At 48.0% G+C, this 16,178-nt stretch overlaps 1 protein-coding gene across 1 annotated transcript; it reads right to left on the reverse strand.

Moving 5' to 3' along the window:
* Window positions 1–7,609: 7,609 nt before the first annotated feature.
* Window positions 7,610–15,279, reverse strand: ALOX5AP (arachidonate 5-lipoxygenase activating protein). Its single transcript, XM_079298570.1, has 5 exons — window positions 15,138–15,279; window positions 11,519–11,618; window positions 10,461–10,531; window positions 9,076–9,157; window positions 7,610–8,447 (listed from the first exon to the last, which is right to left on the reverse strand). The coding sequence occupies exons 1-5, from the start codon at window positions 15,205–15,207 to the stop codon at window positions 8,285–8,287; spliced, it is 486 nt and encodes a 161-aa protein (XP_079154696.1). The 5' UTR covers window positions 15,208–15,279; the 3' UTR covers window positions 7,610–8,284.
* Between the last annotated feature and the right edge of the window lie 899 nt (window positions 15,280–16,178).

The raw sequence follows: 16,178 nt of genomic DNA on the forward strand, positions 1-16,178 counted from the left end.
CTTTCTCTCATTTACAGTGCTGAATTTTTCATGCTACACTAATAAAAGCCATTTGTACCTTCCTGTAGTCATTTGCTGAATTGTTTGACAAAGAAACAAATTTGGCAGGCTTAATTGATTCGCAGCATGTATCACCACTCTTCCCTGTGCCTTGCTGGACAGTCATGATGTACTTTGCAAAATTGGCTGGGAGCAGAAATTTATCATAACATAAGATCAGCTGCACAGAGTCAACCCAAAAAATGCTGTCAACGTCATCCTACCCTTGATGACAGTGAGATCCCTGTGATTAAGTGTAAGCACAAGGCAAACAGAATGATATTCCCCAGGTCTCCTATTAATTCTGGCTGTATTTAAAAGCAGCATTTGAGCCTGCACAGGATAAACCTGAGCTGATCCCAAGTTCAACACCACAGCTACTCAGGCATCTTCAAGTGCAACCTCAGCTACACTAAGCAGAGCACAGAGAGGAACACAGAGAATTCCCACTTTGCAGAAGATCTAGCCTCTCAGGCTCTTTCTGCAGACAGGTGTAACCCACAGAAACAAGAGGTCTTCTGCCACTTGAAGGGATGGAGGGTTCAGGGAGAGCTTTGATGAGTGCTGGTGCTGGAGCAGAGGTGGGGATGAGACACTGAGACCAGGACAGGGAAAGCAAGGGTTGGGAAAAGCACACAAATTTATGAACCATCTCCTCCCAGTGCCTGCAAGATACCAAATGTGCTTAGTGGTGTGTGAAGCCACAATGTTTCCATGTGATGTGCAACCTCACAATTCAACTTTACTAATTTTCATGGTGGCAACACATGGCAGACCCATGCAGATCCCCTCACACCCACTCAGCAGTGCAGAAGGTTTCCCTGGGGCAGCTCTGTGTATCACACAGCTGTCTGTGGGTCTGGAATGCCCATGGCCACAGATGAGCATCTCTGCATCCCACAGGAAGCAAATACCCAGCATGTTGTGCCCAGTGCCTGATGAGTGCTGGGAACACAGCCCTGGTGGGATCCCACTGTTTCAAATTAGCACATTGAGCATGCTGTCATCTGAAAGCTCCTCAGACCACACAGGGCAGGGGAAAACCAGAATGTGTCACAGGGGATCTGGGAGAGAAGAGGGAAGAGGGGCAAGGAGTGATTCAGCATTCCAAACCAGCCCACCACAGAGTGAGTGGTGATGCAGGACACTCAACACCTTGGAAACCAGGTCAGCCTCTTCCAAACACATTTTACAGTGAAATACTGGAGGTATTGCTGAGGTGCAAATGTGATGAGTTGTGAGCTCTGGGCTTGCAGCATCTGAGAAATACCAGGCTTGGGGAAGAGCATGAATCCCACAGAGAAGTTGTGGCTCCAGTGGGATGGGGACTTGTCACCTCATGGGAACAAGCAGCCTGCTGGCTCAGGCACCTCGCTGGGATGGCTGGGCTGTAAACAGGTAGGAGTGTACCACTGTCTCCCCTCCTGATTTTCATTTCTGCTATACAAGACTGTTTCCAAGGCTGTGTGAATTGTGTGTGAACAGGAAAACTTCAGCTGACTTTTGCCAAGAAGTTGGAGCTAATGTGTTATTAGCAACCTCTAAATTTGAGCCAAGTTCTGTGTTGCTGCCAACCCTGTCAGAAGGGCTACATCCTTCTACTTCAGTCAGAAAACCCCCCACAAACTTACAAACCAAAGACCCTGTTTGAGAAATGAAAGTACACTTCTGAAATACAGCAGCCCAGGAATAAAGCCAGTTATGGGTGGGATGAGCAATGACCAGCAGGGTTTTGGTACCCATAACATGATTGGGCAGAGTTTCCTGCTGCTATTTCACATCTGTGAGCAGTGTCACATGAGTTGGCTCTGTGCTGCCAGAGATCTGCAGCAGACCTAAGGAGACCTAAGCCCCACAGGAGCATCTCAAGACTGATACATCAGCACAGCATTTACACCACACAGAAGGGACATACTGTGAGCCTCACAAGGACCTCTGTTAAAGTCCCCACGTGCAACAGTGGGGATCAGGGAGTTGAGGTAGGTTAAAAACCAACCAGTAAAGGGGGAAAAAGGTTGTTTTCAGCCAGATCAGGTCCCTGTATGGCTTATCAGGTGGCTCTGCCAGTAGGTGCATTGATTAGGAGAGATATGGATGGGAAAACAAACACAAAGAGGGATGAATGAGTGAAGCAGGCACTGAAAGGAATGCTTGGGAAGCAGTCTGAAGAGAGCAGGGAGAGTGGGCACATGAGATTTGGGGAATGAGGTTGGAGCTAAACCAAGCAGTGGGGTCATGCCATGAAAACTATTATTTTCTGCTCTTCAGCAATGCCTCTGCTGAAGACAGGTGGAGCGAGACACACTCCAAGAAACCTCAGGACTGTTAAACATAGCTCAGGATGGATCTGCAGCTTGAGTGATAAATGACTGCCTGCTTTGGCTTATGTCTGAAGCTGCCTGGGCTGAGAGAAGGAGGTAAATCTGTCCATCAGTAAAGGTGTGTGGTCCCCGCAGTGGTGGGAGAGCACAGGGACAGATGACTGCAGCCTCCCAGCTGCTGGCAGGGACTTCGACCTTCCCCTCCCATCTGCTGAGGGCAATGGGAAGGCTGGCACTGCCTATTGAAAAGAAATTCCTTTGCTGCAGCAAAACGAATAGCTAGAAGCAGCTGGCCAGGAGATACCATGCTGTTCTGTTTAATCCCAGAGGACCAAGGGGGCTCTTGCTGGATCAGACTGACACCCTCTGAAGTGCTGTGCCAAAAGCACAGAAAACATTGTTTGGGGATGAAGGCAGCAGTGGCACTCTCTTGGGAAAGCACAGGAACAATAAATCATTCGTATGCTTGTGTGAGTGGTGGCAAATAGCAGCACAGCAGGCAGCAGCCTGCTGCTCCAAAGCCTCCCAAAGCATTCCCTGGCCTTGAGAGAGGACATGGCACACAAGCAAGTCCCTGCCAGCTCCCAAATGGCACAAACAGCACTGCTGTAACTGTGAGTTTAACTCCACTGCAACGTCATCACACCTTTATTTCTTAGGTGGGAAGCACAGCCCATTTTCTCTCTGCACCCCATGTCACAGCTGCCCTTTTGGTGTCTGGTTCCCCTCCCCTGAGGAAGAGCAGGAAGCTCCCAGAGGACAGCATCTGAGCAGCTCAATAGGCAGCCAGCACCAAGCCCAGGACCTCCTCTGTCTGATGAAATCATCTCACAGTGTGAAGATCCTCACAGCAGGAACTGAAAAGTTGTTTCTCCTCTGAAGGGGAAAAACATCGCTCTATGGAGGCTGTTTTTTTTCCTTTGGGGCAGGAATCTCACTTTTGCCAGTTTCTGTGTTTCTATGTGCTGGCTGGGAGCAGTGAGATGTTCTGGCAGGCAGGATGGAGCAGAGCTGATGCTCTCCTGCCCACAGCCTCCCTCTGCCAGGGCAGGCACAATGAGGGGCAGAGTTCACCACTCCTCTCTCCATGGGACATGGATCACAATAGTGCTGCTAAGAGCAGCTTTTGCTCCACTGCAGCCAGTCAGCAATGCAATGGCTGATTCTCCACCCTCACCCTTTGAGGCATTGAACTGTCTGGATAGGAACCACAGCTGAGGTGTCCTGCATGCTCCCTGGTGTCTCCAGGGATAGCAGTCTCCTTTACCCCAAGGGATTGTGAAGTTTATATTTGTCCCCCACAGGCACCAAAGGCATATCATGGCATACAACGTCCTTCCCTCTCCCAGGAGTCAGCATGTTCTCTGCAAAGGTGCTGGTAGGCTCTGCTGGGTTCTGCTGAGCCCCTCAAAAAGGGACTTTTTCATGGGAATGCTCACTCCAGTGAGACAACTGAAAACCACACACTGGATGGTTTTACCACTATTCTCAGTTTTTACTGCCCTTTCACTTACCATGGGTGGACTATTTCCAATCACAACCTACTCTTGCTCCCAGTGCCATCTGCATGTGGCACACCACTGCCTTGGGCCAGAGCTCAGTGCCTTGCAGTGTCCCATCCCAACAGGGCATTGGAAAGGTTTCTGTGAACATTAAACCTGTTGCTCTGCTAGAAGAAAGTAACCTCAGAGCACGTGAAAGCTGAAGAAGGTGATCAGGGCCAGTCTTTTCTCCATGCCAGCAGAATCACTTTCCCACTCCTCACAGACACATTTGGAAACCTAACCTGCCAGAGGTGTGACTTAGACAAAGCTCATACTGCACAGGATGATTTTTCAAGATACTGCAAGAAACCCTTATGGCTGGTGCACACAAATTTCTTATCTCACTCAGATTTTACCTGCTTGCTCACATCCTGTGCTAAGCAGGACTGCTTGCTTTGGCACAGGTAGTCCTGCTTCAGGACTGGGCCTCCTATTTAAAAGAATAATAAAAACCAGCATTCAGGAGTAACAATATACACCTGTTCAGAAATGTGGATGCTTTTGCATTGCTGTCAGGCTTCAAACCTTGAGGGAATGGCCAGCAGCAGCAGTGTGCCAATGGGGCCGAGTTTCCACTAGAGGGTTGTAGTGCTGTAAGGAAGCAGACACGGTTACTGTGGCAGAAATATTGCATGTATTCCAGGCCTTTGTCAGCAGATCAAAAGCAACCTGCGATATCCCAGCTTCCAGCAGTCTCTGCAGTCTCTGATGTGCACAGTCTGCAAGCTGTGAGAGGGCTGGTGCCTGAGCAGCCTGCTTCCCTGCCCTCCCTGAACAGCCTCCAGCATTCACAGGGCTGAGCACCTACAGCATGGCTAGAGACAGACAGACAGACAGGCAGATAGACAGATAGACAGACAGACAGATAGATAGATAGATAGATAGATAGATAGATAGATAGATAGATAGATAGATAGATAGATAAGAGATAGATGATAGAGAGAGATGGTAAGTAAGCACACTGTGCCTATGCATCAGTGCCTGTGCATGATGGGCAGAGTGTTTGTTTGTGCTAACTGGGATTTTGATGCACGAACAGCCATGAGGCGTGGCATGGCACACTGTGGCAATGAGTCAGGGCACCACTGGTGAAGCAAAGCCCACAGACTGGCAACACAGTGAGTGGGACAATTAGCAGCATCAGCACAATGATAGAATCAGTGTCATTCAGGTTGAGAAGACTTACAAGGACATTGAGTCCAGCTGCTATGCCAGGACTGTCAAGCCCACCACTAAACCATGTCCCTCAATGCCACATCTACACAGCTTTTAAATACCTCCAAGGGTGATGACTCCACCACTTCCCTGGGCAGCCTGTTCCAATGCCTGACCACCCTTTCAGTGAAGAAATTTTAACTAATATCCAATCTAAACTTCCTCTGGTGCAACTTGAGGCTATTTCCTCTAGTCCTGTTGTTTGACTGTTTGGGAGGAGAGACTTTTCAGGTAGTTGTAGAAAGCAATAAGATCTCCAGTGCCCCATCAGTGCTGAGTACAGGGGGATGATCACTTCCCTGGTCCTGCTAGCCACACTGTTGCTGACCAGCAGAACTGGGAAGTGTTAGCTCTTCATATACAGCTGTGGCTCCTGGTCAGGAGCTGCCACGCTGTGCCTTGCACCACATGTGTGCTGGCCCCTGGACTTTTCAAGCCAGCCTCGAGCAGGAGCCATCACAGGGGACTGCCACTTCTGCCACCAGCCACGTCCCCAAGTCCAGCACAGGTCAGTAGGTCCTCATAGGTCCTTGTGTATGTGACCCCAGCATGCATTTTTATGGTGGTGTTTGTATTTTCGCATGTTTACCTGCAGAATAATAAAATCATGGACTGGTTTGGGGTGGAAAGGACCCTTAAAAGCCTTCTAGTCCAACCCCCTTGCAAAGAGCCTGTGTATGCAGCTTTCTGAGTAGATGGTGTGCTAAGTGCTGACAACTGTACCAACAATACCAGGGGGGTTTTGCTGCTGAAAACAAAAACTTGAGCTGTGTGAGACTGTGGGAAAAGCCCAAATATCACTGACATTGCCTTCCTTTCACAGAAAGAGTGGGAAGGCAAATGCAACCACAAGGCCTGCCTGTAATATGGAAAACACAAAATTACATTCACCAAGAATTTACATAGCAATCAATTTATGTTGCACTTGTTTGTCTGATACGATCACTATTTCCATTTACAGATAGATGGAAAATGGATTTTGCCTACATTTTAATCTCTTTTGTTATCAAAAAGGTTTTGAGGAAGCAAGTAGGAGATAGTCTTGCAAAATAAAACATTATAGCAAAAGATGGGCTTTGGTTCCCCTGAAAGATGACCTGGCCATACCTAAGTATAACTATGTAAAAACCAACCATCAGCTGACAGGCAATCATAGAATATCTTGAGTTGGAAGGGACCACAAGGACCATCAAGTCTAATGGAGAGTGCTATGATAGGTTATCGACCCAAAATAGACACTTGGATCTTCTTCCCTTTGTAGCTGGCTGGTGGAGAGCTGCTTCTCATGCTAACAGGGGAAAGTAGGAGCTCAAGTGAGCTGTTTCTTGATAGAGAGGACAAAAGCCTCAGGGGAGACTCAACCATCTGAGGAGACCTGCAAGGTGGACACACAGAGCTGGGAGAGTCACCTGCCACTAGTGATGGTTTCCATGAACAAGTCCCAGACCTCAGGGAGGCCAAACAGGATGGAGAGCAGGGACTGGTGCTGGTGAAGTTTCTCCTGCTCTGAACTGGCTAAAGGTGGTGGCAGCATGAGCCTTTGCTGATCCCAGCAGTGCAGAAGGGCTCTGTAGCTTCAGACCAGTGGGGTTACCCCTCTCCTCCTGGGGTGCTGCCATCCCTTGATGGGTTGATGCCATGGGGCAGAAGGGTAGTGGGTCTCCACCAAGGATAGACAGCTGGCATGAGCTGTGAAAAGAGCTATGGCAGAAAAGCATGGTGTGAGGAGTATTTGGAGAGTGTTTTGAGAAGGATGGGAGGGAAGGAACATGAGTGCCCTGCCTGGGAATAAAGTGTCTCAGCAGCTATAGGTTGGAAGGCTAGATTAAATTTTTTTAAATTACCTGTTCTAACCAGTGAGAACATTTATAATCAGCATGCAGTAAGTGTGTCTATTACTAATCTTTCACATCTAAGATTCCTGCAGAACACACACACAAAAAGAAAATGATTCATGTGGATTGTCAGCTGCAGAGGAGAGCAGCCATGCACAAGCACCTTTCCCCAGTGAGACAGCACCAAAACCCCCCAGCCTTGGTGTAGTACAAAGGCAGATGCTTTCTGCACCTGCTTTTGTAAACAGCTCTGCAAACCCTCTTCTCACACAGCAAGGAGTCTTATTCCCTCCTGAGGGAGTCATAAAATCCAGCTTTAGCCATCCTGCATGCAGCAATCAGACAGACTTAAGAGCTTAAGCACTCGTAGGGTAGGAATGTTTGAAAAGATTGCTCCAACCTGTTTGCCTGCCTCTGCACCACTAATCAAAGCTCTCCTCAGCGTGGACTGGCAGGGCACATTGTTGGGGCTGGCAGCAGAGCACTGAACATGCTCATAGGGGGGAGTTGCCAACCAGACTGGGTCCTTTGGGCTGGGCACAGGGTGATCTTTTTGAACAGAGCCCAGTGCTGCTGCCCTTGATCTGCTCTCTGGGCAGCTGCTGAGCCACTGGCACCACGCACCAGGCCAAGAAGATGGCAGCAGACACATGGCATCACTTTAGACTGTTTAATTAAACAAAGCCCATCGAAACAAACCCAACCCCAGCTCCTCATTTACACACCACTCCTTTTTCCCAGCTCGGGGAGAACAAAGAGGCTGAAGTGTGAATGAGATCAGTGTGGTGAATGTTACACACATGAATATTTATCAAGGAAGACCAGAGAGGGGCCAATTTGCTACCCTCCTGCATCAGCAAGAGCTTGGTCAGGAGGGGAAGGGTAGGTGAAGAGGCTGGTCCATGCCTTTGTGCTGGCATGTGGGATGCTGGTGAAAGGCTGTTCTTGTGTCTGAGGGTGACTGGGGGAGCCATCAGTCAGGAACGACACTGGGAGGATCCTGGGTTTTGGGACAAAAGCTAAGTACAATACAATTATGAAGCAAGCATACATTGTCCCTTCCAGTCATGCAATCAGCTTGCAAGACGCACTTCAGGGAAAAAATTCTAAAGAATTAACTGAAAGTTGTTACCATTCCTTGGGCGTGCCAAGTGCTCATGATAAATCTTTCTCATGAAGAAAAAAGCAAGGCTAAATCATACTACAGAGCCTGTCAAGCATGAGATTTACAGAAATCTCACTGGGCTATGGGTTCATTTCTTAAACAGTTGAATTATAGCAGCTTCTGGGCTGCTACACGAAGTGTGCTGACCCCTCAGTGCTGCGGGAGTTAGGGTATGAGCAGCAGTGGAGAGATCGCGCCCGTTATCGTCTTAATGTGTATTTCAAAGTCACTGCCGAAGAAGTAGACAAGATAGTAATTGAGAATTCCGGCCACAGACATCAGGAACAGGAACAAAATGATGCGCTTCCCAAACAAGTAACCAGGAGTGCTGAGGAGACAGAAATGGGGGAAAGAAATTTGTTAATGTGCATCATCTCACACACAACCCTTAGACTTCAGACTCTGCTGTTGAGACCAACTGAAAGAGCTCAGGGGCTGAGAGAGAGGGGGAAAATTTCTTTTCTGTCTTGCATTGCCAGGCAGTTGAGAGGACTTAAATGTCCTTTCAGGATTCATTTGGGTCTGGATTTGGCCTTCTGTTCTCAGTGCAGACTGCTGCTACAAAAGTGTCTGTCCAGAGGGACTTGAATGTGTTCCCATCCATACCAGGCTGTGGGACAGCTCTGTTTCACATGCGTGTAATTTGCTTTATTAATATAAATAAAACATAAATATTAATATAAAAGGACAATCTTGTGCACAAATAGTGGCACAAACATGCAAATCTGTGTTTGCAGAGAATCCTGTGATAGGAGCTGCAGGCCCCCTGGCCCCAGTGCTGCTGCACACCCGACATCTCCCACAGCTACTCCCATCCATCCAGAAGAGAGGGGCTTTCCTCCAGTACCCGGTGCCAGCAACTCTTGCAGGCAGCACCACAAGCCAGTGGAGGTGCAGCATCCAGCTGTGCTGCTACAACATTCTGGATTTTGTTAAGAGGCTCTGCAAGTCCTTACCTCTGAGTCCTCTCCCCGAGGTAGCCCACAAAGTACTTCTGCCTCACAAACAAGTACATCAGGCCAGCAAAGGCAGCAGGAGCTGGGTAAAGGACAAAACAAGGCATTAAAAACCCCAGTTCAGGTCTCACTGTATGCACTGTCCCCATCCACTGTCTGGGCTGGAATGGAAAACAGGAATCTGCAGTCTTGGGTTATGGGACAAGCACTGGGACTGGGACGGAGACCTCTGCATGGGAAACAACACTTGCCTTGCCCTCACTCCAGATTTTCTCAAGACTTTGTGGGTATAATCTTGCACTGTGCCCACTGCAGAGCACACACTCACCATCATCCTTCCAGTACCTAAAGGTACTGGAAAGCTGGAGGTACAAGAAAGCTGGAGAGGGACTTTTTATGAGGACATAAACTCATAGGACAAGGAGAAGTAGCTTTAACCTGAAAGAGAGCAGGTTTAAGTTATATATAAGGAAGAAATTCTTTATGTGAGAGTTATGCACTGGCACAGCTTTCACAGGGAAGTTGTGGATGCCCCATCCTTGGAAGTGCTCAAGGCCAGGCTGGATGGGGCTTCAAGAAACCTGGTCTGGTGGAAGGTGTCCCTGCCCTGGCAAGGGAGCTGTAACAAGATGATCTTTGAGATCTTTCCAAACCCAAACCATTCTGTGATTTTGTGAAACCCAGTATGGGCCATACCAGGCTCAGGAAAGAGAGTGCCAACTCAGGCACTGTCCTCACCAGATATAGAAGGCATAGATGTACTTCACTAGGAGCAGGTGGAGGATACACTATGGTCCAATACTAACTTTCAAGCATAAAAATAAGGGGCTTTCCCCCACAATTCCAGCCTTTCCCACAACTGCAGAAAAAAACCTCATCTTCTCCTCATCAGGAAACTCCATTTTTTTCCCCAGAAAGAATAGACATGTACCCCAGGTAAACACTCATCTTAATGTTAGTTAAATTCACATTGCATTGAAGAAGACCACAATTACAAATGCAGGTCAATAGTCCTGGGTGGCCCTCAGCACAGGGGGGACCTGGCAGTTCTGGCAATTTTAATAAATTGAGCCCATTTCCTGTCCCAAGACTGAATAATGTGGCAATAATCCAGCAAGCAAGTACTAAACCCTTCACCCAAAACAAAGGGAACTCATCCATAATGCCTGTATGGGAAATGCCCCTGGCCTGGACCACCTTCAATCAAGTCTGGGGACACATCTTTGACATAAGCCAAGCCAGGACAGGACAGGAGGGTGAGAGAGGTTCCCCTGGTGCAGGAGGGCTGATCCCTGAAAGTGCAACTTCCAAAGCACTCACCATCCTTTGCTGAATGTGGTGCCAGGTTGGAGGGGGGAAAAAAAACCAAAACAAAAGAGTGTTACCTTGGCTGCAGAGAAGGCCAGCACACCAAAGCACAGCGAGAAATGTCGGGTATGCATGTCCACAATTCTGGCTGGAATGGAATTTATAGGAGAAAAATCAGAGTACAGGAAAATAGAAAAAAAATCAGTATGTTTCACCAGCAGAGAATGGTGGCAGGTGAATTTGGGCTGCACTAGTGCCCTTGAGAGTAGACTTTTACCCCAGAGAGGTGGGAGGCCCCTGACCTGCCAAGGGCTGGGCTCTTCACCCACGTCTGCTTCCCTGTTTTCTCACTCAGATAATAGATGCCTTTGTGCTGCCTGATGAGGAAAACAAACCACCCTGTGCCCATCTGGCACCTGTGAATGCCACTTTCTCCCTAACCTGTTTGATCATGATAGAAGCTGTGAGTTTTATTGGCTTAAAGCCCTTTTAATTGAGTCATTTTAATAAAGCTATTGGATGAAACCAACAAACATGGAATTGCATCACAAGAGTGTCTCACAGAGTTAACATGTGTCTTTGCAGGGGAATAGGAGCGGTTTCCAGCTGCCTTCTTCAGCTGGGAATGCTTTCTGAGGGGGAGAAGTGAAGAAGTTGAGAGTGATTTTATGTGGCAAAGGAGTGGAGAAGTGGAGAGCAATGTGCCAAAGGAGGTGCCAGAGACCAAGGGATTTGTACAAGCTCTGCCACCTACCTGCTCCTCAGCAGGCTGACATCTCTGCTGGCTCTTTCCTTTTGAGCCCTTGGGGCTCTGGCTGTGCCTTTGCCACTCTTGCAGCAGGGAAGAGTGAGTTGGTTCCCAAATGAAGGGACACAATACTTGTGATGGCTGCAAGACCTATATAGATGCAGCACATGGTGGTGAGAAGAGCTGCCACCCTGGATTCAGCCAGCAAATATATCTGAAAACCTCATGTCTGAACACTGAGCACAGCCAGGGATTATATACAAAGCCTTCATCTGAGGGAATTTGGAATCCACCCCTGGCCCCCAAAAGGGTTTGGATTTAATTTTAATCCAGAGCATGATGAACCCCACTCTGCCCTCTCTGATTCCTCAGCTCTTGTCTACTCACTTGGCAGTGTAGACACGGTCGAAGTAGGAGGATCCCTGCCGCTGCAACCCCTTCCCATTGCAGTGTCTGCTTTCATGCTCCACTTTGTTGGCAAAAAAAGCTGTTAAAAAACCACAGAGTATTCAGTCTGAGATGCCATCTGAAGCTGAGCTTTGTGGCCTCAGTGTGATTCCCATGAGTATCCATGCTGGACAGCTGGCAGGAGAAGACACAGCCAAGGGTGCAGGATGTGGCCAGTGTGCTTGCTCTGTCACCCAGGTTTAACCAAACCCTCTGTGCATCCCCACATGTCTGTATGTGACTGGTAGCAGGCTATCACCTCTGATCCCTGCTTCATCCCAACACTGCACTTTGGACAGTCTCTGCATCTCTGCTGCAGAAGCACTGCCCTGACCCGGTCCTTTGGGCTCCCAGAGGGAAAAGATCTTTCCAGACAGAACTGTCAACCCCAAATCTTGCTCTCCAACAAAGCAGGGAGACAAGAGGATCTATTATTTTTCAGTGCCAGGCCAAGGACATCCTGCAGGGCTGGTTCTTTTCCCAGAAAGGCCTAAAGGAAGCCAGGTCTTAATGGCTGATCTATCTGGGTGTATCCTCCTTTCAAGAAACAGTTGTGCCAGGGTTTTAGCTGCTGCAAAAATGCAGCACCTCAAGATAATGTATCATGCTCTTGACAAACACGTTTATCTGATGACACTGTACCAGAGACCATCAATCATATGCCTAAATACATCAGAGAGAGCTCAGGCTTAGGCTACAAGCAGCGGGTTTTCTGTTGTCGTGCACCCCATCTCAAGTGTGTCCAAATCACTCTATGGCTTGGAATCTTAACCCAATCTATACACATAAAAGATAGCCCATCAGGAAATACATTATTATAACAATAAAAAATTAACTAAGATAAGATAAGCTGCAGGATTTCATCCCTGCAATCTGATGAGTTGCCTCTTTTTTCTCCCTTCACTGATGCTGTAAATAGGTCTTTTGTAGTTCCATTGTCTTTAATAGAATTGATTGAGTGTTTTGGTAGTATTGTGGGATCCCCTGGGTACTTACAGCCCTTCTGCAGAGCAACCCACGGTGCTTTAAGCCAGCACCCCTAGTCTGAGCCAGGCTGCAGACCCTCCACTGCCACCAGCACAGTGCATGGCCGGCTCCTGGGGGACCCAGACCAGACACCATCCCGTGGCACAGAGTCCTCAGCATCTCCATCTGCACACCAGCCCCACCTTTGGCAAGAGGTCACCCTGCCTACAGCAACTGAGAGGACCAATTGAAGAGGACAGAGTTGGTCAGCACTTTTTAGTCCAGTGCTGAACTGCAGCATTGGGAAATCATTTCCTGCAGGTCTGGGACAATATGGACACACTGGTAGCATACCTACTTCCTTTCTTTTATTGTGTGTGGAAAGTCTCTAGAGAATACCACAGATTTCGAGAAAGCCAAGTAAGCTGTTTATCTCCCTCTCCACTGCTGCAGGTGCTGCCACTTCCCAAATATCAGTTTGCTGCTGCAGAGAGGCCCCACGATGCCAGGGGGCAAGAGGGTGCTTTCACAAGCCTCATAAGAGGAGTGGGCAGACCAAGGCTGGAGTGGAGAGGTTTAATTCACCTCACTTGTTCCAGGAGATAGTGCCCTGAGGCTCCAAGGCTGTACAGGCTGCCCAGAGCCTGAACAGTGGCAGTCCCACTCTGATCAAGGTAATGTGCAAGAGTTCAGTGTAAGCCTGGTTGTTTCACAAGCCCATGCCAACAGAATCTGGGAGCTGATGATCCCACATAGCCAGTGGTTGCAAACATGCCCCTTATTTCTCTCCCCTCTGCTTCCTCTGTCTGATCTGCTCAGTAGTGACCACTGATTTGCCCTGAAAGCTGCTGGATTGCAACATCTCTCTGATAAAAGAACAGAACTTTAGGCTGCATGCATCACTCAGTGGTATGAGGCCACATGAGTCATTCCGTAGGATGTGGAGATTCCATCATGAACAAGGTGACAGTAAATGACACCAGACTGGAGAAGCACCACAGCCCACCTCCATCTTTAGGAAAAACAGCATTCAAGCTGTCTTTTAGTCCTGCACCCTATGCAGAGAAGCATTTAATCACAAATTTACATGGTACACTGACTTCAGGCACTCAGAGACAGCCAAGCAGAGGTCTAAGTGCTTTGCTGAACAAGCCACAGCAAGAGTTCAGTGCACCTGATACCCCTCAACAAACACTTCCACTGCCTTCATAATTGCATTCACTGCAAGACTGTCTATCAGGTCTGGTCTTTCTAGACAGAAAGCTTGGAAAGAGGAAATCAGATTATAGAAAGCTTGAAATCATGGTTTAGGGCTGTCTGCTTCACGTGTTTGGCACTTCCCCTCTGTAGCAGTTGGGTCAATAATTTCACAGACTGATGAAAGCACATGGATGGAAGTCTGACCTGCCCAAGTGAGAGGAGCAAAACCTGTATATATAAAATCCTATGATTACATAGCTAGAAATACCTATTTGACACATTTTCTTAATTACAGTGCCTGCTCTGGTCTTAATGTGCCATATTCTGGTGATGTCACACACAGTGCATTTGCCAGAGAACAGCATTGGGTGATATGATGTGGCATTTAGTGCCTATGTTGAAACTAAACCAGCCTGCATCTACTTTTTTTTTTTTTTGCTTCTTGGCAGCTAGGCTCCCACCACTTCCCCCTCTCTGCAGCAGCCCAAGAATAGCCCATTTCATAGGAAATTGTGTTGTGTTCAGTGGGAGTCTCCCATTTGTCATAAGATGTCATCACTACAGATTTCTGGAATTTTCTCCAGCCCTCCATCCCACTGCTGAATTTCTTTGAACCTGGGCAAAGTTAGTGCAGCTGAGGCAAAACTCAATCCTTTCTTTGTATTCTGGGCAGAATTTCCTGCTAAAATAAGTATTTGTAAGAGAGGATGAAAAAGTTAAAATCAAATTTACAGAGGGGAGATACTTGTTTTATTTAAAAAATCTTGAAGACTATACAAGCGACTATACAAGGTCCACGTAAGAGCTAGAGAAGGAACCTTGACCATCTCAGCAAATGTACAATGTTCTTGGGACCACAGTTAATTGAGATTAGTCATACTGCAGGACTAGGAGATGCAGGAAAGCAGGAGAGCTGCCTGCCCACAAATAGCCCACACAAACTCCTCAATTCTGTCCCTTCATCGAGCTCCATGCAAAGGTCTGACCCAGTGCAGCCCCCAGGGACTCCATCCCTGCCCATGGCAGCAGGGCTCCAGCTTGAGAGCAGCCCTGGCTGACCATAGCAGGGACCTAGGCCAGAAAAGAAGGTCTTAGTCATCAAACCAAAATGCATAGTGCCACAGGGTATCCCAGCATATTAGTCCTTACATTAGCTGAAATGTATAACAAACTCACTCTAGAATATCAGAGAGTAAGACTATGTGACTGTCAGGATACTGCCACAATGTCACACAAAATTCCATGCTTAAAGGGCCATTTCTAAAGCCTAAGCTATGCCTAAGCATGCATGAACTTATAACCAAAGATTATCTATCCAAAGATCAGCATCTGTCATCTTGAACTTTCCTCAGCTCCCTTCTATCCCTTAAACAGATGTTTATTTTTGCCTTACCGTTCTGGACAACACTGATCAGGGTGACGATGGCAAGCAGGACAATACTCCCCAGGGTCTCCTGGTCCATCCTGAGAGTGGGGTCACTGTCAGGGTGGAGGGTGCAGCCTCGGTGGCAGCTCAGTTCTATGAGCACAGAAGGAGGAAGTGAAGGTCTTATCTTGAATCGTGAAACACTTCCTATGGCATCACAGGAGAGGGGCAGCACCCTCTGCTCTGTGCCTGTCAGACCAATAACCACAGGCTCTCTCTCTCTTCATGTACAGATGAAACCCAGGGAAAAAGAGATTACATGTCTGTGATCTAAGAAAATACATGATGTGGAGAGATAACTATTGCCCTTCCTACACACAAGTAAACCTGGATATCTAAAGCATGTCCGAGCATTTCGCCAGCTGTGTGGAACAGCAGAGGGCTGGAAGAAACCAGTCAGGCTACCATGGCACTGTCAGCAAGTGCCCAAGCACTCCACAAGTAGCTAGGAGGAGAAATAATGCTGACAAATCTCAGCAATGGTGTTGCTCTCATGCAGATGCTCTCCCTGGTCACATCTCCATCAGCCTCACCAGTGAGGAGACCCCAGGCTTGCATGCCACAAGCAGAGCTCCTGACCCCCCTGGCATATGGAAATGGGCACTACACAGTGCTGTGAGCATTGCTGGTGAGCACAGAAATATGTCCTTTGTTACCAGGCATGGATCCTGCATCCTTCCCCCTACGAACAACTCCTTGGAAGACAGTGACAGCTACAGGCATTCAGTGTTTTACAGGCTCAGAATTTGCAGTTGTGCCCCAGTTTTAGTGCTTGAAGCCCAACATAGCTGAGCACAATTGCTGCAGCATGTTCACAGCTCAGATCCAACCCCTTGATGAAGAGCACAGGAGCACAGGCTGCAGTGTTGGACAGAGTTGACCTTGGCTGAATACCAGGTGCCCACACAAGTCTCTCTCCTCTCTATCTCTCCCCTCTTCAGCTGGACAGGGAAGAGAAAATACAAAAGGGGTTGAGATAAGGGCAGGGAGAGATCCCTCACCAGTTAC

This window comes from Erithacus rubecula, assembly GCF_903797595.1.
Source record: "Erithacus rubecula genome assembly, chromosome: 1".
NCBI classification, from domain to species: Eukaryota; Metazoa; Chordata; class Aves; order Passeriformes; family Muscicapidae; genus Erithacus; species Erithacus rubecula.